Source organism: Ziziphus jujuba, chromosome 4 (genome assembly GCF_031755915.1).
Source record: "Ziziphus jujuba cultivar Dongzao chromosome 4, ASM3175591v1".
NCBI classification, from domain to species: Eukaryota; Viridiplantae; Streptophyta; class Magnoliopsida; order Rosales; family Rhamnaceae; genus Ziziphus; species Ziziphus jujuba.
In genome coordinates, this window is record NC_083382.1 from 12740832 (window position 1) to 12761047 (window position 20216).

General features: G+C 34.2%; 4 protein-coding genes across 7 annotated transcripts; 3 read left to right on the forward strand and 1 right to left on the reverse strand.

Annotated features, from left to right (window-relative positions):
• LOC107416987 (probable serine/threonine-protein kinase WNK11) lies at positions 1 to 3199 on the forward strand. 4 transcript variants are annotated; one of them, XM_016025539.4, is made up of 3 exons: positions 1 to 209; positions 1231 to 1748; positions 2385 to 3199. In XM_016025539.4, exons 2-3 carry the CDS (start codon positions 1245 to 1247, stop codon positions 2769 to 2771), a joined length of 891 nt encoding a protein of 296 aa, XP_015881025.1. In that variant the 5' UTR covers positions 1 to 209; positions 1231 to 1244; the 3' UTR covers positions 2772 to 3199. The 4 variants fall into 4 exon arrangements, with proteins under 4 accessions (XP_015881025.1, XP_015881027.1, XP_015881026.1 ...); XM_016025541.4 differs by lacking the exon at positions 1 to 209 and adding an exon at positions 363 to 587; XM_016025540.4 differs by lacking the exon at positions 1 to 209 and adding an exon at positions 364 to 548.
• A 975-nt stretch (positions 3200 to 4174) lies between these two features.
• Positions 4175 to 7520, forward strand: LOC107416978 (BTB/POZ domain-containing protein At5g48130). Its single transcript, XM_016025530.4, has 4 exons — positions 4175 to 5134; positions 5256 to 5325; positions 5477 to 6628; positions 6710 to 7520. Exons 1-4 carry the CDS (start codon positions 5040 to 5042, stop codon positions 7406 to 7408), a joined length of 2016 nt encoding a protein of 671 aa, XP_015881016.1. The 5' UTR covers positions 4175 to 5039; the 3' UTR covers positions 7409 to 7520.
• Positions 7521 to 7663: 143 nt separating this feature from the next.
• LOC107416993 (thymidine kinase a) lies at positions 7664 to 9058 on the reverse strand. Its single transcript, XM_016025549.4, has 4 exons — positions 8796 to 9058; positions 8495 to 8639; positions 8259 to 8380; positions 7664 to 8172 (listed from the first exon to the last, which is right to left on the reverse strand). The coding sequence occupies exons 1-4, from the start codon at positions 8975 to 8977 to the stop codon at positions 7890 to 7892; spliced, it is 732 nt and encodes a 243-aa protein (XP_015881035.1). The 5' UTR covers positions 8978 to 9058; the 3' UTR covers positions 7664 to 7889.
• Positions 9059 to 12737: 3679 nt separating this feature from the next.
• On the forward strand, positions 12738 to 19671 carry LOC107416979 (heterogeneous nuclear ribonucleoprotein 1). Its single transcript, XM_025073085.3, has 5 exons — positions 12738 to 13165; positions 13273 to 13415; positions 13771 to 13998; positions 14257 to 15448; positions 18975 to 19671. The coding sequence occupies exons 3-5, from the start codon at positions 13777 to 13779 to the stop codon at positions 18986 to 18988; spliced, it is 1428 nt and encodes a 475-aa protein (XP_024928853.2). The 5' UTR covers positions 12738 to 13165; positions 13273 to 13415; positions 13771 to 13776; the 3' UTR covers positions 18989 to 19671.
• The last annotated feature ends 545 nt before the right edge of the window (positions 19672 to 20216 follow it).

Sequence of the window (20216 nt, forward strand, 5' to 3'; positions counted from 1 at the left end):
CGAGAGCGCATAGATGAAACGACATCGTTTTAAAGCAGTCTAATCCCTGCGTCTCCGACACCTATAAATACCAGCACTCTCTCCTTCTTCATCTTCCACAAGCAGCAGCATTTGATTTTCTGGTGTGTGTGTGTGTGTGTTAATTAGGTGTGGTTGTAAAAGGTTCTTTTCCTTATCGTTTTCGTTTTCCACTTGGGAGCAAATTCGCGGTAAGTTATTCCTCTTTCGTCTACTTTGCTTCCAAGACTTGGCGTATCAGAATTCTTCATCTTCCTAGACCATTCATTTCAACGCATTTTATATTATATATATATATATATATATATATATAAATATATATAGATATGTATATTCGTGTACGTATCTGACTGAGAATCTGGATGCTTAAACCCTAGTTTCCGTGTCCAACTCTATATTTAGAGCTTTTTTCTTTACCGATCTAAATAGGAACTTTCTTGCTCTGTGTTCGCATTTCTAATTTTTGTCCACAATCTCCGATAGCTTTCTGCTTCATTGTTCTTCGGCTCTGATTTTTTACTCTTTTTTTGGTTCGTCATTGCTTATTTCGCGACTTTCTTTGCTTAATGGTTGTTCTTTCTGAATCTTTTTGCAATTGATTGTGTGGATTTTTGCGAAGCTTAAAAGATTTTATGGGTTTTGTATCTTTCAGTATCAACATGAAATAGTTTTCTTCGTAATTGATTGTTGAAATTTGTTATTCTTTTATGTTTTGCGATCGTATGGATCAGATACTGAATTTCGTAGTTGAGGCCAGAGTTTTTTGTTCGGCTTGATTGATTTTTCAGTCACCTTTCTTGATCTTTACTTCCAATCCTTATTTATCTGATTCTTGTTTAGTTTTCCCGCAAAATTTCTTGTTGAGCTTCTTAATTTCTTTCCTCTTTACCTTTTATTTTCTGAAATAGCTTCCTAGTTTGTTACGATTTAGTCGTACTGACTTTATTGTTGGACATTTTCTTTCTTGCAATTGGGTTTAAAGTTTCTGGCTGTAATGGCCTTATCTCTTAGCACTCAGATTCTTTGATATTCCTTTTTAAGTCTGAAAATATTATTATCGAATTAGAATTACTTTTCTCTGTTACGTACAGAAGTCACCTAGTATGTCGTTCTGTTCGGTATGCCTTTTGGTAAAAATGTATGTTTAGGGCTCTTGATTTCTTCATAAGTGCAGTAATTCCTGTCTCTTATAGTTTTTCTCTTTCTTGTCAGCTTGATCTTTGAAGATGCCAGCTGAGAGTCCCAATGCTTTTGATCGGGATGGTGAACCATTTGTTGAGGTTGATCCAACTGGGCGGTATGGGCGGTATAATGAACTGCTTGGTTCTGGTGCTGTGAAGAAGGTCTATAGGGCCTTTGACCAAGAAGAAGGTATAGAGGTTGCTTGGAATCAGGTTCGCTTAAGGCATTTCAGTGATGATCCTGTGCTCATCAATCGACTTCACTCAGAGGTTCAGCTGTTATGTGAATTGAAAAACAAATATATCATCGATTGTTACAGTGTTTGGAAGGATGATGAGCGAAACACCTTAAATTTCATTACTGAGGTGTGTACATCAGGAAACTTGAGGCAATACAGGGATAAGCATCGCCATGTGTCCATGAAAGCTTTGAAAAAGTGGTCGAAGCAGGTACTAGAGGGATTGGAGTACCTCCATACCCATGACCCATGCATTCTTCACAGAGATCTCAATTGCAGTAATATCTTTATCAATGGAAACATTGGCGAGGTAATGATGGCTTGTGTAAAATAGTTTTTCCCATATTTATGATACGAGCATGCATTGAATTGAATGAAGGGGATTTCTTAAATGAGTTTTCTTTAGTCTTCCTTCACTTGGATTTCAAGTAGCTTGTTGAAGATGTTAGATGTTGCTGTTTGCAGGCTTTTAGTTTCTCTTATCTGTTAGATTGAATATGGGTTTCATGCTACTGAGATGAGTTATAATTCACTTATCGAGGAATATAATTTTTCAGCCTATTCCTCTTATTGGAAGCTTCTATATTTACATTCCAATTCCTGTATCTTTAAATACGTCAGATTTTTGCAATTTTGGAGTAGGAAATTTATATTTGAGATTCAAAAATCTGTCACTTATACACAGTACATAATTACATATATGCATTCACATCATATATTTATATATGCATATGTAGTATACACATTAGGATTATAAAGTTGCTAATCGAGTAAGCTTTCTTCACTTGGACTTATAGCAAGACTAATCTATATGCATTTACGTACATATATTTATATATGCATATGTAGTATACACATTAGGATTATAAAGTTGCTAATCGAGTAAGCTTTCTTCACTTGGACTTATAGCAAGACTAATCTAAGCATTTATTTTTCTTCTGTGTAGGTGAAAATTGGTGATCTGGGGTTTGCTACAATAGTGGGAAGAAGCCATGCAGCACATTCCATTATAGGGACACCGGAGTACATGGCACCAGAGCTCTACGACGAGGATTACACAGAAATGGTTGACATATACTCCTTCGGGTTGTGCGTTCTTGAGATGGTGACGATGGAGATACCATACAGTGAATGTGACAGTGTTGCCAAGATATACAAGAAGGTGACAATGGGGATAAAGCCACAAGCCCTGAACAAGGTGACTGATCCTGAAGTGAGAGCATTTATTGAGAAGTGCATAGCCCAGCCAAGGGCAAGACCTTCAGCCTCGGATCTTCTCAAGGACCCTTTCTTCTCCGAGCTCAAGGATGAGGAAACTGAGGCAACAGGTTGATGCCATTTCTTTACGTAAATTCTAGTAGTACCTTGACTCTCCTCTGAACCTAAACTTCCGTTACCTTAGTTATGTACATAAATAACTCGATTGCAGCAATGCTGATGGTAGTAGTACTTTCTCTTCCCCCTAAGTCCACGATTTATGTGGGTAATACTGGACTGTGTTGAAAAGGTTACTAGATTAATATTCCATTATAGTTTCTTCATTTTACTTTCAAGGTCTTTAAAATTTTTCATGGACGGCCAATAAAAAATGTGTTTGGCAAGTCTTATCTACCTGGTTATATGTGTCTATGTGACAATGGGAGTCTCTGCTTTTTGATGGCATAATAATGGTTTGAAATCCTGAGGGAATTAAGCACGTGTATCTAAATCAAGATGTAATGCAAATGACAGTAGATATCATATTTGTTCATTTATTTTCTACTTGTGTTACTCTTTAGGCGTGATTTTTGTGACAAGTAATTTCGGTGATCAATCTTTATCATGATTGTATGTGTTTCGCACTCACTGTCATTATCACCCTATACTTTCCCACGCAAATTAATGCTTCTGCTTGTGAAGAAAAGGGTTCACAAAAGGCTGACACAAATTAAATACCAAAAACGAAAATAGGCTCTCAATTACCTTTCTTAAATGATTTACAGAAAAAAATAAATAAATAAAATTAAAAAATTAAATTGAAAAAAAAAAATAGAGAGAGTGAAAGAGAGAGAAAGAGAGAGAGAGAGCTCCTAGTTTATTAAAATAGTGAAAACTCCAATAGAAATTTAATTGAGCCTTTCTATTCGGGCCGAACTGTAAAAAATGCAAAATTCACAGCGAGAGTTGGACAGTTGAATCGTGTAGTTTTTAATCCAAAGGAGCTTGTTTCTAAATTTTCTTGGTTGATGATAATGTAAGAACTTTGTGACTCAGATTAGACATTTAGCTATCACCACCAAGTAAAGAAAGGAACTTGATCATGCTTTAGCAATGGTAGTGTGCTTCGCTGTTTAATAAAATTCAATGGGCACCCACGTTGTTCTCACATATATAGAATCCTCACCTCATTGTAATAAATTTTAAAAAATAAAAATACAAGTTTTCTGACCTCTGACTTATGCATCAATCCCTTGAAAATTCTTCAAAAATAATAAAATCTCTGCAGCTTTAAAAGAATGTATTGCTTAATTTATAAGGATCTAGCTGTGCTTATATATTAAACAATTTTGCAAATTCTATGGAGTATGACAATGATATTTGCTTTTAAAAAAACAACAACCATATTAATTGGAAATTAGTAAACACCAACTCATGCCAATTTGACATAAAGAAACACAATATGTATAATTTTAATATATTATTGAAACTTTTGTCATAATATTGGAAATTAATTCTGGGGATTGAGAGTTGGTAGAAAGCAAGCAAAACCACCTTCATCCAAAGCACCCTAATTTTCAGAAGCCGTGCCGTCTTGGTTGTTTGCTTCTACTACAAAATAACACAAAGCTTTACCAACAATTCATCTTCCTGTTTACCATTTTTTAAATAATTTTTTTCCTCAATTTTTTTGTACTCAAATTTTTTTTTTCTCATTTCTTTACCATCGTTCGTTCTTACTTTACTCTTTCCCAATACATCCTCCATATTTTCTCCTAGAGATCTGATCCTAATTACTTACACCTTCAATACTCTTTTCCACAAAATTTACCATCATTTCTTTTTATATCAATGATTTGATTTATTTAATTAGAAACCCGCATCAATCAAGCCGTTCATTCATTTTCTTGTGGGGGCTAAAACCCATCATACTACACATCAAGTGGACATTAAGATAATATGATTGAAAATGCTATATGGTACATGGGTTTCACGCTTTTGCATAAATTTTGTCATCCAAAGGAAAATTTACCATTTAAATAGTGGGAAGCGGTGGCACCAAGAATTCAACTTCTCACCAATCGAGAAACGTTTTTGAAGCCTTAAAAATTGGATGTTCACTCGTGTGCATTTTGACTTTTGACTTTGGAGGAAAAAAATACAATTAAACTGCTGGAATATGTGTGGACAAACTGATTAAACCACCTCTGTTTTCTCTTCCTTTCTATTTCTTTTCCACTGGTTTTCTCAGTTCTAGAAAGCCTTGTATGTACTAGTTTCGATTCTTGAGAAGAATTTCGAGCATTTATTGCCATTCAGAGAAGGGCATTCTGCTTCAATCCTTTGTAAAGTTTTCACTCTCAGAAAAATACTAGTTTTGCAAAATTTTCATGAGCAACAAGTAATGGGAACTACTAGCCCAAAAGATAGTTCAGTGTCTTCAAGTCCTTTCCCTTCACCTAATATTGGTGCCTTGCTCAAGTTTAGAATCATTTCATGGTATGACTTTTTTTTTTTTTTTTTTTTTTCTTTTATGGTAATCATAATAGTAAGATTGTTCATATTGAATTTTCTCAGCATGCCTTGAAATTCTTTTTGAGTTGTGTAATTTTTGTATCAGGAGTCAAGAGACAGGTCTGCCAGTCTCAGTTCGTGTTCAAGTCGGCGATAAGACCTTCAACCTGCACAAGGTTATAAAAACCATTCTCAGTCTACCTTACTGTAAAATTTTATTTTGTCAGGATTAGATTCAGACTAATAGTTTTTGTTTTCAATGGAAAATGGGTTATTCTTTTATTGAGCTTTCCCTAAAGGTCTTTTTGTTTCTTCATTTTCTTGCAGTACCCATTGTTCTCAAAAAGTGGATACTTCAACAAAATGTTAAATGAATCAAGTGAAGTTGAGCTACCAGTAGACTTCCCTGGAGGACCAGAAACTTTTGAGATGATTGTGTTATTCATCTATGGCTCTTCCACATTGATTGACCCTTTTAACGTAGCAGCACTGCGCTGTGCAGCAGAGTTTCTTGAGATGACAGAAGATTACAGCTCAGGCAACCTCTGTGAACGCTTTGACCTCTACTTGAACCAAGTGGTCTTGCAATGTTGGGATGATACACTGATTGTACTCCAAAAGTGCCAAACTTTGCTTCCTTGGTCTGAAGAGCTGCTAATTGTGAGCCGCTGTATTGAGTCTTTGGCATTCATGGCTTGCATGGAGATCCTTGATCCGGAAAGGAAACGTGACCAACCAGTGGTGACATTGGAGACATTGGCAAGCCAAACCTGGAGCTGCGAAACGGTGAAGGAAATTTTGAGTCAGGACCTCTGGATCAAAGATCTTATTGCTCTTCCATTTGGGTTCTTCAAGAGGATAATAGGTTCACTGAGAAGACAAGGTATGAAAGGTAAATATGTAAGTCCCATTATTGTTTTCTATGCAAATAAATGGGTACTTTCGAAGAAGATGCGCCAGTACTGGGAGAACTCTGGTGAAAAAATTGCAGATGAAGACATGAATCAGAAAGTTTCAGTAATCTTACAAGGTGTTCTTGATCTGCTTCCCATAGGGGAGAAGGCTAGTAGAGTAATTCCTGTCAGTTTCTACTTTGCGTTGCTTTCTAGATCCCTTGAAGTTGGTTTAGAAAACAAAAGCAAGGCGAAATTGCAAGAGCAAATTGCATCGCTGTTGCATTTTGCCCAACTGGAAGATTTTATCCTTCCAGAAAGTGGAACTCAGGCAATTTCTTCTAGCATGGAGTTGGCTGTAATGGAGAGCATAATTTCGACATATGTATCGTCTAGCTTGGATACTGACCATACTTTTTCATCAAGTAGCACAATCATTGCAGAGCTTTGGGATTCATATCTTTCCTATATAGCTCCTGACCCTGAAATGGAGCCAAAAAGATTCATGGAACTCATTGAAAGAATACCACTATCTTACAGAGAGAGTCATGATCACCTTTACAGGGCAATGAATGCCTTCCTACAGGTAAGCTTTTACACAAACTGATTCAGCCTCCAATGACTAATCAATCTCAGTGTGACCAAGCTTTATGTTTGTGCTATTCAGGCACACCCAAACATGTCCCAAGAAGAGAAAGGAGTGGTCTGCAAGTACCTTAACTGCCAAAAACTTTCACAAGAAGCATGCATCCATGCCGTTCAAAATGAATTGATGCCGCTGCGTCTAATTGTCCAGGCACTTTTTGTCCAGCAACTCAATACACACCAAACTTTCAAAGACTGTTCAGACTCATTTAGGTATGGGCATTGCGGGGAGTTTTCGGGAAGCCTCTCAAGCTCTAGGTGTCCGAACTCCAAAAACCTGAACCTTGGAGAGAGCCCGTATACAGATGGAGCAGAGCCAGGCAGTAGACCTTTGAGCTTTTTGCTACAGAAAGACCTAGCAATACAAAGACCTGAATTCTCAAGGAATGAATTTGAATCAACGAGCTTCAGAATTCAAAACCTTGAGGAAGAACTCATGGCCTTGAAGAGGACACTTCAATGCCAGAACATTTCAACCAAAGCAGAATCAATTGCCACCAAATCACAGAGCTTGAAACCATATGGTAAGGACAGTAGATCACTAAGCAAAAGGAGAAACCCAATTGGACATGTAACAAGTTGCATTGGATCTGTGAATTTTGCTTCACAAAGAAAATATGCCAGTCGACTACTCAAGGTCATTCGCCGGATAACCCTGTTCGGGAATAGAAAATCAAAGAGAAAAACAGATGCCCCTGGCCCATGGTCCAAGTCAATGTAGCAGAATTACTATTACCATAAGATGTATGAAATTCAAAAAGCAGTATGATTTAAAAAAAGGACTTTTGTAAATTGTAATGCTCCTTTTTTCTTTATTCCTTCTTTTCAATCCCCAAATGTTACACGAGAGAAGAAAAAATGTCGCTTACTGACTGATTGAAATACAATTAGGTAGGACATGTGTATGATATTGGTCAAAAATTGGAAAATAACTGTGGGAGAAAAATAAAAGATGGAGACCCTTCAAGAACAGAGATGAAAACCAATGAGAAAAGCATATATGGTTTATTCCAATAAAAGAACAATTCATGAGTTTTCTGAAAGAAAACTCCAATATATACATGATAAGGAAAGTTACATCAGAAAACATATCAAATCATGAAGGCCCACTGTAGACCTAAAACAACTTGATTCGGATACACATCAAGTCCAGCCATAATGATCAGATCAAGCTCTAAATAAGGCTTTTTTTTTTTTGGTTTCTAAACAACTGAAGCTACTTCTGAAAATGTTTCGTTCTTTATAGTCTTTACTTTATGGGAGTCTATAACACTTCTTGCTGCTTCAATGACAACTTGTCCATTAACATAGTGGGGGCGGCAAACAGGCATGTAGACATCAGATCCGGCAATCAATTCAGTCTGCTTGTCCTCTGTCTTCCTCAGGGTAAAGAAGGCCCTCTTGCCGCAGAGCTCGCACCGAGCCGTCAACTTGGTCACCGTATCAGCAAGAGGTACAACATCAAGCACCGAACCAAAGCTCCTCCTGGATAAAGAAACAGTAATACATTTAGTAAACAGTAAAAAGGCAAGTCCAGAAGACGTGAAAATTGAATTGAGTTTGAAGAGCACCTCAGATAATCGCCATCGAGGCCTGCAACAATTACAGTTTTCCCATCTTGATCAGCAGCTTTGCAGCAGAAATCGTAAAGATCTTCAAAGAATTGAGCTTCGTCGATACCGATCACATCCAACTTTCAAAGAAGATGTGAATCGGTTAAGGAAAATAACCCATAAAATAGTTTTTAGATTGCCCATATACAAAAACAATAAAGATTGACTTAAATCCAACTATGAAAGTTTTTTACCTTCCCATAAGCCTCTTCTCCAAATTTTTGTCTAAACGATGACAGATCCGGCAGAGCCCAACATGGGAATTTTGCACCGTCATGGGTAACAATGGAATCGACCGCATATCTATTATCCTTGCTAGATTTTATGACCGCCACACTCCTATTTGAGGCAACAACCAAAAAATAAATAAATAAATAAAATTGAATTTTGAATCTTTTCAAAAATTTCAAATTTTGAGACCCACCCGCCATAAATTCAGACCAAAATTTCAAAACTTTCCCATGAATCCCAACAAACCCAATGATCCAAAAATACCTGCCGTTGTTGCTTTCGGACTTAATTCGGCGGAGGAGGGATGTTGTTTTCCCGGCGAACATAGGACCGAGAATGAGATGGACCTCACCGGAGGTACGGTGGTGGTAGTGGTGGGTGGTAGGAACAGAGCTCAGACGGTCGGTGGCGCTGAATGGAAGTGAGGACTTGAATGAGGAAGCCATTGGAGAGAGAGAGGAAATATGAGAAGGTTGGGGGAAGAAGATGAGTGTGAGACAAGATTCATGCAATATTGGTGACTATAAATAGTGGAAAAATATTTTGGGAGCGTTTTTCTGGGTTTTTGAGTTTGAATAAATTGTTTTGGAGGGAAATATAAAATAAAATAAGTGGATTGGAGCGAAAGTTTCAGCTGAGCTTGTCCTGGACGCTTTTAATTAATTAAACCTTTTGTCCAATTACAATTTTGGTTATTTGTGGTGGAGCTCCATTGTTTTCCATCATCAATCCAGCCCAGCCCAGCCCACAGTTGAGTTGAATGATAATATAATTTCTAACAACTTTCTTTTCTTTTTAAAAGTTTTTGCATTTATTTAATTATTTATTTATATGCTGCGGCTATTACATTTGAAGTTGCCAAATATACCCCAGAGATTATGATTTTTATAAATTCTTATAAATCCATTTTCAATTTATAATTTCACATTGAAGTTGACTTTTAAGAGATGTTAATCATTTTAACTTGTTGAATTTGTTAGTTAATTTGGGAGAATATAAATTGTAATATTGTTACTATTTGTAGTTGGCTTTCATTGACAAATGAATGGATTTTGTGTCCTTTTTTTTTTTTAATTTCTTGACTTTTTATTGTCACAGGTGAATATCATGCCTCTAATTCTAATGAACAATCCAGAAAATAAAATAAATGACACATAGCATTTAGAGGAATGATCTAGTATGTACCCCAAGACCATGCTAAAATTCTAAACTTGCAAATTGTAATCACATGCTTCTTATATAATGTGTGCCATCCCATTGAAAACCCAAAAAAAAAAAGGTAAACTGCAAGCAACAAGATGATTGGATGATGAGAATAAAGGGACAAAAAAACAAAAGCATTTCTCTTTTGAATTTATACTTTTTTATTTTTTTGGATAATTTTTTGAATTTATATTTATATTTGCATGTAAAAAGAATACATAGCATGTGATGTGATTTCTATACCATATTATCACCACCTCAACAAGTTTTTATACCATGCAGACCAACCAACCAAACCATGTAACCCACTAACTCTAAAATCTTTTCATTTTCAATTGGTTTTTGTCCAACATGACCCAATTTCCCTTCTTTTTTTTTTTCTTTTTTTTTCTTTTTTATGGTTACTAATGACATATGCTAGTTTTGTATCATAATGATATCCATGATAAACCCTATTTGATTTTTGATATATAATTATAATCACATTATTCTAACTTTTTTTGACATGGGACAAAAAGAAAATATAGAAACAAATTGAATGGAATGGTTATAATTTTTTTCATAAGAAGGTATATTGATCAGTTGAAATCTATAAAAGAATATATAAAATATGATGGAAAACAGTAGGAGCTGAACTTGTAGATGTATCAGCTAGCAAACCAGCCAGCAAGTGGAAAAACCAATGCTCAGTTTTTAATTACTATTATATTTTTCTGTACTGAGGATACATATGCAAGTTTTGCAACTATACTTATAATTTATAAACTTATATAATTTTCTAGTTATTTATAATGATATTCATTATTTACTTGTTTACTTTTTATTGTATACTTATAATCATGTTGCTGATAAGTAATAGCATTATATTCATATAAGTTTTATGATATGAGAAAAATGTAAATCTAGAAGCAAATTGAATTTAATGGTTGTATTATATATAAAATAAAATATGAGGATAAACGATCATCTAGCAAACCAGCTAGCAAGTGGAAAAACCAAAATAGCTTTCGTGGGAAGCACAAACCAAAGACCATCAATTTGTACTCATTACAATATATATAATTTTTGTAAAGTCTTCGAAGTTTTAATTTTATAAAATATTTATATATTAAAAATTATATTAGGTAATATGTTATTTAATGTGTTTTTTCAAATTAGAACTGTATATCCACATCATACCAAGACTGTACGTACTCACATATATAATAATTTATATCTCAGTAGAGATTAAAATCTGGAATTTGTTTGAGACAATTGTATCCCTAAAGGCTATATGCTTTTTACTTTTCCCGATTAGGTGTGGTCCTAAAAACAACAAAATTTGGGTAAATTGTTGGAGATGAATTAATGTATATGTATATATATATATATATATATATTTATAACCGAGTTTTGCAATCAATTATTTATGCAAACAAAATAACTTTATTATTATTATTTTTTATGGATAAATGATACATAAACCAAAATAATGCTGGAATAAATGCATAAAGTAGTGTAAGAACTCTTTCAAAAAAAATTTAAAATAATAATTTCAAGTTTTTTTTTCCATAAAATTTTGAGTTATCTTACCTAAAGTTATATCATTGTTTGAAAATATTACTTTTTTAATTAACATTGACACACACACACACACACATATATATATATATATAATGTTTTCATTAATATACACACACACATATATATACATAAATATTATCTCTATGAAAGTGCTGAGAAATTTTTAATAAATTAATAATACCTGGTGATTCATAATGAAAGTAACTGATTTTTTTTTTTTTTTTAGTGTTTAATATGAAATATTGTTCATTTTGGGATTTTTGCATCGATAATAAATTTTATTTATTTATCGAATAAGTAAATGTATGTGTGAAATAGTATTTAATCAACAAGAAATTTTGTAGGAGAACAAAAGGCAGACAAAGGTAAAATGAAAATTAAAAAATTAAAAACCTATTGATATAAAGAAAAGAAAAAAAAAAAAAAAGAAAACCATGGAGATGCTTAAAAGAACAACCACACTGGTGGGTGAGAAAAGTATAACAGTAGGTAAAAATGTTTTGTTTTATTTTATTTATTTTTAAATAAAAAGGCAATATTTTGCTTGTGATATCATACAAATCGGCTGGTTGGGCCTGTGTCCCCTTGCTTGATTGTTGAGAATTGACCTCCAATGTGAAATCACCACTTTGCATATTTGTCAAGTCTTGGTCACTACACATTCTACCAACACATAAATATAAATTCTTATTTTTATTTTTTTAAAAAAGAACTAAACTAAATTAAACAATGTTTTTGTTTAGGAAAAGTTTTCAAAATTATTGAGGTTTTAGCTCTTTTTTTTTTCCCCCTAACGTAGCTAAAGAGTTTACTTTGTTTTAGATGTATAAAAAGCCATAGCAATGTTCATCATAACATTGCATAAAAATGGTATACAGCTTCTTGTTATTATATTTAGCGGAAAAATTTAAAAAGGAAAAAAATTCTTGTTAACATTGTACATTTGAAAAAGTAGAAGATTACAAAATTTAAAACATCTAGAAAATTATTATAAATGATTAAAAACGTTTTTGTTAATATGTATTGTTGTTTTTTTTTTTAAAAAAAAAAAAACAAAAGTCAAAATCATCCAAAAGATTTCTTATTGAAAAAAGAGAAAAAAAAAAAGAAAAGAAAGGAAAAAGAAATGTGGCATCAAGATTTTTAAACAATGGATCTTAACCATTCATCACAAAGAAGACCAAAATGGCATCAAGATTTATTGTTAATTCTTTGCAAAAGGTCCGACTTTAATGTGGCTGAAATTTCATGCATGGTCTAGACGTTTGAAATTATATACCTTCAATAAAATGGTTTTATTAATTTATATATTATTATTATTATTATATAGACATTTTTGTAATAAGTATAAAAAAGGAATGAATGGGAGAGCAAGCAATCCTTTCTTTTTTCTTTTATTTGTTAAGTTATTATTATTATTATTGTTTTTGGTTTTGCAATGCAGAATCAATTTCCAATTTCCAATTTTCAAATCAAATGGCATACTCAGAAAAGAAAATCAAAGAATACAACCCTCAGAGAAAATAAAATAAAATAGAAAAAGAAAAAAAGAAAATCTTCATCTTCCATTTTCAGACTCCCTATATATTCCTCACACCATACCTTCCTAACCTTCTCTTTCTCTCTCTAGAACTCTGTTTCTCTCTCTAGAAAGATACATTTTTTTTTTTTTTTTTAATCTCTTGTAATCTGTTTGGTAACTGAATTTGCATTTGGTAATCAAATTAACACAATTGAAAGAACAAAGGAAAACTTGGAGGGGGGCAATAAAGAGAGGAGGTTGAACATGCCCTCTGTTCTTATTGATAAAGTGCCTCCTCTCAGATCTTAGTTTTCTGCTAGATTTGGCATCTGGGCTTTTTGAATCGGTGCGTATGATTGCAATCTGGATTTGGGTTTTTGATCTTTTATCAAATTTACGTGGGTTTTAGATCTTAGTTAATTTTCATATGGACTTGTTTCTGGGATTTTTCAGGCTTGCTAAAATTCTGGGTCGAATATTTGATCGGTGAAGGATCCAATATATATATATATATATATATTTTAATTGAATTGAAGAATACTTGTTTTGAATCGGACTGCAAATTTGCGGAGTTTTGCCATTACCATTCAAACAAGGTACTGTTTTTCTTTGTTCGGTGTCTTGTTCGTCCGCATTTGATTTCAATAACTTTGGTGATTCTGATGAAAAGGCAAATTTTTCCATTCAATTTATGGTTTTTACTGTAAGATTTGATTGGTTGTTTATTTGAATCTAGCTATGCTATAATGGATTGAGCTGATATGGATAGCTGATACAATTCTGTACCCAGGATTGGATCCACCATTTTTTTTTTTTCTCTGTTCTTTTTTGAGTGAGCTTTTTGATTTTGCTGGGAAGCTTATTTTTCCTTTGCTTTTAAGATGAATATCATTTTGATTTGCATTTGCGAGTTTTCTCGAGCTTGGATTGATGAAATGCTTTGTTATGTAGAAAAAGATGCAATCTGATAATGGTAAGTTATTTATTGGTGGAATATCTTGGGACACAAATGAGGAGCGTCTCAAAGAGTATTTTAGTACTTATGGCGAGGTGGTGGAAGCAGTCATCATGAAGGATCGGACAACGGGCCGTGCTCGTGGTTTTGGTTTTGTAGTTTTTGCTGACCCATCAGTTGCAGAGAGAGTCATAAAGGAGAAGCACAATATTGATGGAAGGATGGTAAGTTTTTAAACCTCAATGTTATCTCCAGATTCGTGGCATTACCAATTTATTCTCTTTTTTTTCATCTTCTCCAAATGGAAAGGAAAGTTGGTTTCCTCATTATCAATTAAGGCAAGAGTACATTATGTCTTCTCTTCTACTTCATTATTTCTCAATTGGTTTGATTAGTGCTTAACTTTTTTCTCTTTAGTTGATCAGATAACTTGTTGAGCTTATACTGTTGGATTTATTCTTAATTGCATTTGTTATTCTCAGGTTGAGGCAAAAAAGGCTGTTCCTAGAGATGATCAAAACATTTTGAGTAGAAACAGCAGCAGCATTCATGGTTCTCCCGGTCCAGGCCGTACAAGAAAGATTTTTGTTGGAGGTTTAGCATCAACTGTCACAGAGAGTGACTTCAAGAAGTATTTTGAGCAATTTGGGACAATCACAGATGTTGTGGTTATGTATGATCACAACACCCAGAGGCCTAGAGGGTTTGGATTCATCACTTATGATTCAGAGGAAGCAGTGGACAAGGTTTTGCTAAAGACATTTCATGAACTGAATGGTAAGATGGTTGAGGTTAAGCGTGCAGTCCCCAAAGAGTTATCACCTGGTCCCAGTCGCAGCCCACTTGGTGGATACAACTATGGCCTGAGCAGGGTCAATAGCTTTCTCAATGGCTACACTCAAGGATATACACCAAGTACAGTTGGAGGCTATGGACTTGGAAGATTTAGTCCGGTTGCTGGTGGTCGAAGTGGGTTTCCACCATTTGGCTCTGGTTATGGTATGGGTATGAATTATGAGCCAGGGTTGAGCACAGGTTTTGGAGGCAATGCAAATTTTAATAGTAATCTCAGCTATGGAAGGGGATTGAACCCTTACTACATGAGTAATTCAAACAGATTTGGAAGCCCCATTGGATATGATGGTGGTAATGGAGGAAACAATTCATTTTTCAGCTCAGTGACTCGGAATTTGTGGGGAAATGGGGGACTTAATTATGGAACAAACTCCACTAATTCCAGTGCATACATGGGGTCAGGGAGTGGAAGTGTTGGAGGAAACACATATGGTAATACTGGAGTTAATTGGGGTTCGTCAGCAATTTCAGCTCAAGGTGGAGGAAGCAATGTTTCTAACAATAGTGGCAATCTTGGTTATGGAGCTGGCGATAGCAGTTACAGTCTGGGAGCTGTAGGGTATGGTAGAAACAGTGGCACGAGTTTGGCCTCAACATCATCATTTGCGGCATCAAATGGTGGTTTTGATGGGGCTTTTGCTGACTTTTATAGTAGCAGTTCTGTTTATGGGGATCCCACTTGGCGATCATCAAATCCCGAGCGAGATGGTTCTGGTTCCTTTGGTTATGGACTTGGTAATGCGGCTTCAGATGTTACATCTAAAAGTGCTCCTGGTTATGTTGGTGGTTACAGTGTTAACAAGAGACAGTCAAATAGAGGTAAGAGCTATACAATAATGTTTTTTATTCAACTCTCTGTTTTTTATGAATATTATCTGCATAGGGTATAAAAACCATTACAAATGTAGGGTGAGATGCAAACTTTATTACTTGCTTGCCTTTACCTGATTTGATTTGGTTTTCTCTGCGAGACATCCAGTGGTAGTTTGTATGTTAGTTATTGAATAATAGGATTCCGATTGATGACTCATGCTTTAATGTGTGGCTTATGGTGTTACATTGTGTCTTAAATTTGGGTATTTTTGGGACCCAATTTAACCTGAAGAATGGGAAACTTTGATGTGGACATTGCCAAAGTCTGAGCCACTTAAATCCTTATCTTGCCCTTTTTGCCTTTGCAAGTATAAACTTCTATTAAACTCATGATTGTAGTTTAAAATTCAACTTTAGTTGCCTAGTTTTGTCCATATTAATCATTTGATGAGGCAAACTTGGTAACCTCTAGCTCCTGCTGGAATTTATAATTAGGCTTCTTTGCTGCCGTTTGTTTTCAGCCTCACAGTTAAAAATGGGAGAATAGTCCTTATTTTGAAGAAACGTTTACTTCTCTTATATATAAACATATATGCACACACCCCCACAAACTCACACTATGTGGTTGTTTTTGTTGGATTGAGTGCAGTGTTCTCTAATGTTATTTTTGAGAAAAGAATGTTGGTTGGTGAAAATGTTATCATCAATTGTGTTTGGAGGGATAAATCCTTTTTTCTTCTACTTTGTTTTTGTTTTTGTTTCTGTTCTTTGTTGTTCCCTTGGTGTACATGGTATGGTGCAGGCTTTTAGGGTATCTATTTGTGTGTTTTAGGCTGGGGGAGGGAAATGGTGGTGCAAGGGGGAAGGATTGTAATCTAAGTTCAACAAACCAAATGTAAAAAGCCTTTATTTAATTGAGTTTTTCTACATTTTTTCCCCATCAATTCTTGGTCATGAATCATCTATAGGGATTTGATGGGTATATGGTTCCTGAAATCATATTTTATATGCTTTATTATCTGGCTTAAACTTCCTCATAGATATGACTTTTTTTAAGTTAGAAAGCTTTTCCCCTTTTTTTTTATTTTTTATTTTTATTTTTTTTTTATATGGGGCAATGCTACCGTTTTGCAGCAATTATTGTGCTCATTGTATTTCTAGGTTTTCTTACATTTGTTGTGTGACAGAAATTGGAGAATGTCTGTCTCTCTTTCTGATATTAGCTTTATGTTTTGGAGTTTGGAGAATGCATGTAGATTCTGTGGGGCTTGAGGCTTTCGGGGTTGGGCATATTTGGTTAAGTCCTTCTACTTAGCTTTAGTTAGTGGTGGTTGTGGTTGGTTTGGACACCTTAGCTATGTAACGGGATTGTCACTGTTAACCTTTTGGTGGTCATCAGGGGGACTATGTTTTATAACTGGTGTTGTTTGTGCAGAGTGGTGAAGAGGCTGTGGACAATAATTTGTCGTGGCATACTGTGGATAGGAATTATGGGATCTCCTGTATTCTTATTCCATTGTTCTTTGGTGATGTCAAAGACTTCTGATATTTTCATTCTGCTAGGAAAAGTAAGCTTCTCACATGGTCAACGGTCCTTTCTTTTGTATTTTGGAAGGAGAGGCCCTATAGCACTTCTTTTGGGGTGGAGCTTACATTTAGTAAGTTTGAATTTTTTTCTTGGTATTTTCCTATAGCAGATTTTGTTAGCTTTCTAATTTCTGGGAAATTATAGATTGTGGAATAGCTATTTAGTAGGTTATGGCTTTTTTCATATGCATATTATGTTTATATTACCAGATAGTTACATTATATTATACAATAATTTATTATATTCTATTCTATTGTGTAATGTTTTATTCTTCGGTGTTGCGTGATTCCTAAATGTTTTGCTTTCATCTTCCATCCACGTACCCATGCTTTATATGTATTTGCTTTGGTAGTTTTGTATCTGATAATATATTGTTATGTAATATGTAAAAATTTGCTGAATTAAATTGTACTTGATGTCTTGCTACTTAACTCTTTACTTTTGAGTCCCTTGAATCATTGAAATATGATGTCATTGCCCTTTTTAAAGATGCTCAGTGCATTGTCTTTGCACAGGCCCAACACATGTTTTGTAGGTGAACAAACACCATTCTCTGTTTCAAAAGAAACATTCGATCCTGATTTTTCCATCTTGAAAATCAGTTGTCTGAAGGAAAAATATTGTTTATTTTCATCCTGTTCATTTGAATAGAGGTAGTCCAGATTTGAACATTAGCTTTGCTTTTCCACACAATTTAGTAGAAATATGTTCTTATGGTGCATTGAGGATGAGTATAGTTGGTTCGATGCCGTCATTCTTTTCTGTCATTCTAGATTTGATTGTTTTAGTTACCTTAAAAAAAAAGGACCTCGAATGCTATCAATTTTGATGGGCTATACTTGGTTGTTTTCCTACTAAATTTAGCCTTGATTAAAATCCCAAAAATTTGAGAGAAATACAACAAATTTTGAGCTGAGGAATTTTGGGCCCTGCTGGTTCAAATTCAATCAATATAAGCCCTTTGTTAAGGTTTTGTGGGGCTACTCCCTACTCTCTTTATCTCCCTCAGGTAATGAACTCAGTCTTGGACCTTGGATAGTATATTAAATTAGATAATACAGGTTACTAACCAGGAGTAAAAGGTCAACAATGGGTATTGGTCAACAAAGAATGGTCTTCATCTTATAAATATTTTTTAAGTCCTGCAACTCACAGTTTGTGTTGTATACTGTTAATACTTCAGATAAATTGGATGTCTAAAAAATAGTGGCAAGCATTTTAGTCTTGACATCATAATCATTAAACTTGTGACATCAGAAGTAAAAAAAGGGAATCTTACTGTACTTAGGAACAAGCTAGAACTCAATAAGGCTGCATATGGTTTGTCGTGTCATATGGAACATTGCATCATTACTAAAAGATGGGGCATGTTATTAGCATAAAGCTATAAAGTGTTAGTTGAGATGCTTATTTTATACTTCTGTTGAAAATCGAATTGGGACGGATTAATACCAGTTAAAAGTAAATAAGTGAACATTTAATTTAAAACAATTTATCTGCATGACTTCGTTATGCAGTTTGACTTTGTGCATTTTAGTTTGGCATTTGTTGGCTAGTGGCTTATGCCACATCTGTGCGACTGGTAGAGAGCAAGATGTGTTGTCATGTTGAATATCTTCTTGTCTTTGTATTGAAATAATTTCAGTGAATCTGATTTTTACCACGTTCTTCTATGAAAAACTTAAATTTTGAGCTTAAGTTGGAAGAGGTTGATAAATTCTGCAATTTCTATATTCGATGCTTCGTTTTCATGACCCTGGAAACAAGCTGTTGGTAACATTTTATAACCGCCGTAAAGCTAATATCAAGAAATAAAATGATAACATGGAGTATATCATGTATGGTACTTTCATTTTCTTTTCATTTTAAGTATACGTTTACTACTTGATCAATTATGGATTAATTTATGTTATACTTACAATCTTCCAATTGTACTTGTTTCAGGAATTGCTACTTAGGATGATCATTTTGGATACGACAGTATTGTAGGTGATGATAATCTGGTGAAGCAGGTGAATTGTGAATTTTGCGCACCCCCCTCATCAATCAAATATATTTTCAGTTAAAAGAAATTTGGTTAGTAAGAGCTAACAGGAGTGCCTATTTGAAGATTTAAAATTAGACATAGAAAGTTACAAATGGTTTTGTGTTAAAGGATTGAGTTTTGAGTTACCATTTTTAGTTTTTTTTTTTTTTTTTTTTTTTTTTTTTTTTTTTTTTTTTTTGGTTTTTTGTTTTTTGGTCTTTGAGTGAGATGTAAAATCAGATTGCGGGATATAGTGAAGTGTATCATGCATCTCTGGTGAGGCGGCGATACAACCCCCCCAAAAAAAAGAAAAAAAAAAAGAAAAAAAAAAGGGAAAAAAAAAAGAAGAAAACAAAACAAAAAAGGGAAAACAAAAAAAAAAGATTATTAGACTGATCTTTTTTTCCTTCTTGTTTTTCATTACATTTTTATCTGTAACGTCTCTGGCGAAGGTGTGAGTTCCTGTCTGGAATGCTTTTCTTTCTTTTTGTCCCATCATTTTGGTTTGTCTTTGGCAGATTGTACCTCAGGTATTGTTGATTTTACTAGTGTGAAACAATTGAAAGGATACCCATCTAGGGTCTCTCCATGAATAAGTAATCATATATTCTGATTCTTAGCCTTTTTCAGAATATTTTATGCAACAAGTTGTAGCATTCTTTGTTGAATGGAGTGGAATTTCTGATATAAAGTTTTTCCCTTTTGTATGGAATGGACCCTCTAAATACTTACATATATTAATTGGCAAAAAATCTCTTAATTTTGTCAAGTGAAACAGGACACCATTAAGTATGCATTTCATTGCATGTCTTTCTTACTCAAATTATTTATTTATTTATTTTTTAAAAGTTATTTGGCATTTAGAAAATCAAATTAGCTTTTAATTGATGGGTGTTGAGCACTGGCCACAAAAGAAAACAAACCAAAAAAAACAAGGGGAGAAGGAAGAACTTTTGTACATGTTTTAGAGAACCATAATAGAGCTACCAAATTTTTATTTGCCAAAATGATGTATGATAGATTGTTATTGGGTCACTTCTCATGACTTTAGGGTATAGGTGGATATATATATATATATATATATATATATATCAACCACTGGTGTACATTTTCTGGCAAACAAAATTTCTTGGCTATAGCATAAAGTAATGTATGAGATC

Coding starts and splice junctions, on each gene's coding strand:
- LOC107416987 (XM_016025539.4), top strand. CDS start 1,245: ATGCCAGCTGAGAGTCCCAATGCTTTTGATCGGGATGGTGAACCATTT. Junction 1,749..2,384: donor TCAATGGAAACATTGGCGAG/GTAATGATGGCT, acceptor TCTTCTGTGTAG/GTGAAAATTGGTGATCTGGG.
- LOC107416979 (XM_025073085.3), top strand. CDS start 13,777: ATGCAATCTGATAATGGTAAGTTATTTATTGGTGGAATATCTTGGGAC. Junction 13,999..14,256: donor ACAATATTGATGGAAGGATG/GTAAGTTTTTAA, acceptor TGTTATTCTCAG/GTTGAGGCAAAAAAGGCTGT.
- LOC107416978 (XM_016025530.4), top strand. CDS start 5,040: ATGGGAACTACTAGCCCAAAAGATAGTTCAGTGTCTTCAAGTCCTTTC. Junction 5,326..5,476: donor AGACCTTCAACCTGCACAAG/GTTATAAAAACC, acceptor ATTTTCTTGCAG/TACCCATTGTTCTCAAAAAG. Junction 6,629..6,709: donor CAATGAATGCCTTCCTACAG/GTAAGCTTTTAC, acceptor TGTGCTATTCAG/GCACACCCAAACATGTCCCA.
- LOC107416993 (XM_016025549.4), bottom strand. CDS start 8,977: ATGGCTTCCTCATTCAAGTCCTCACTTCCATTCAGCGCCACCGACCGT. Junction 8,640..8,795: donor TCCGAAAGCAACAACGGCAG/GTATTTTTGGAT, acceptor TGCCTCAAATAG/GAGTGTGGCGGTCATAAAAT. Junction 8,381..8,494: donor GAGAAGAGGCTTATGGGAAG/GTAAAAAACTTT, acceptor CTTCTTTGAAAG/TTGGATGTGATCGGTATCGA.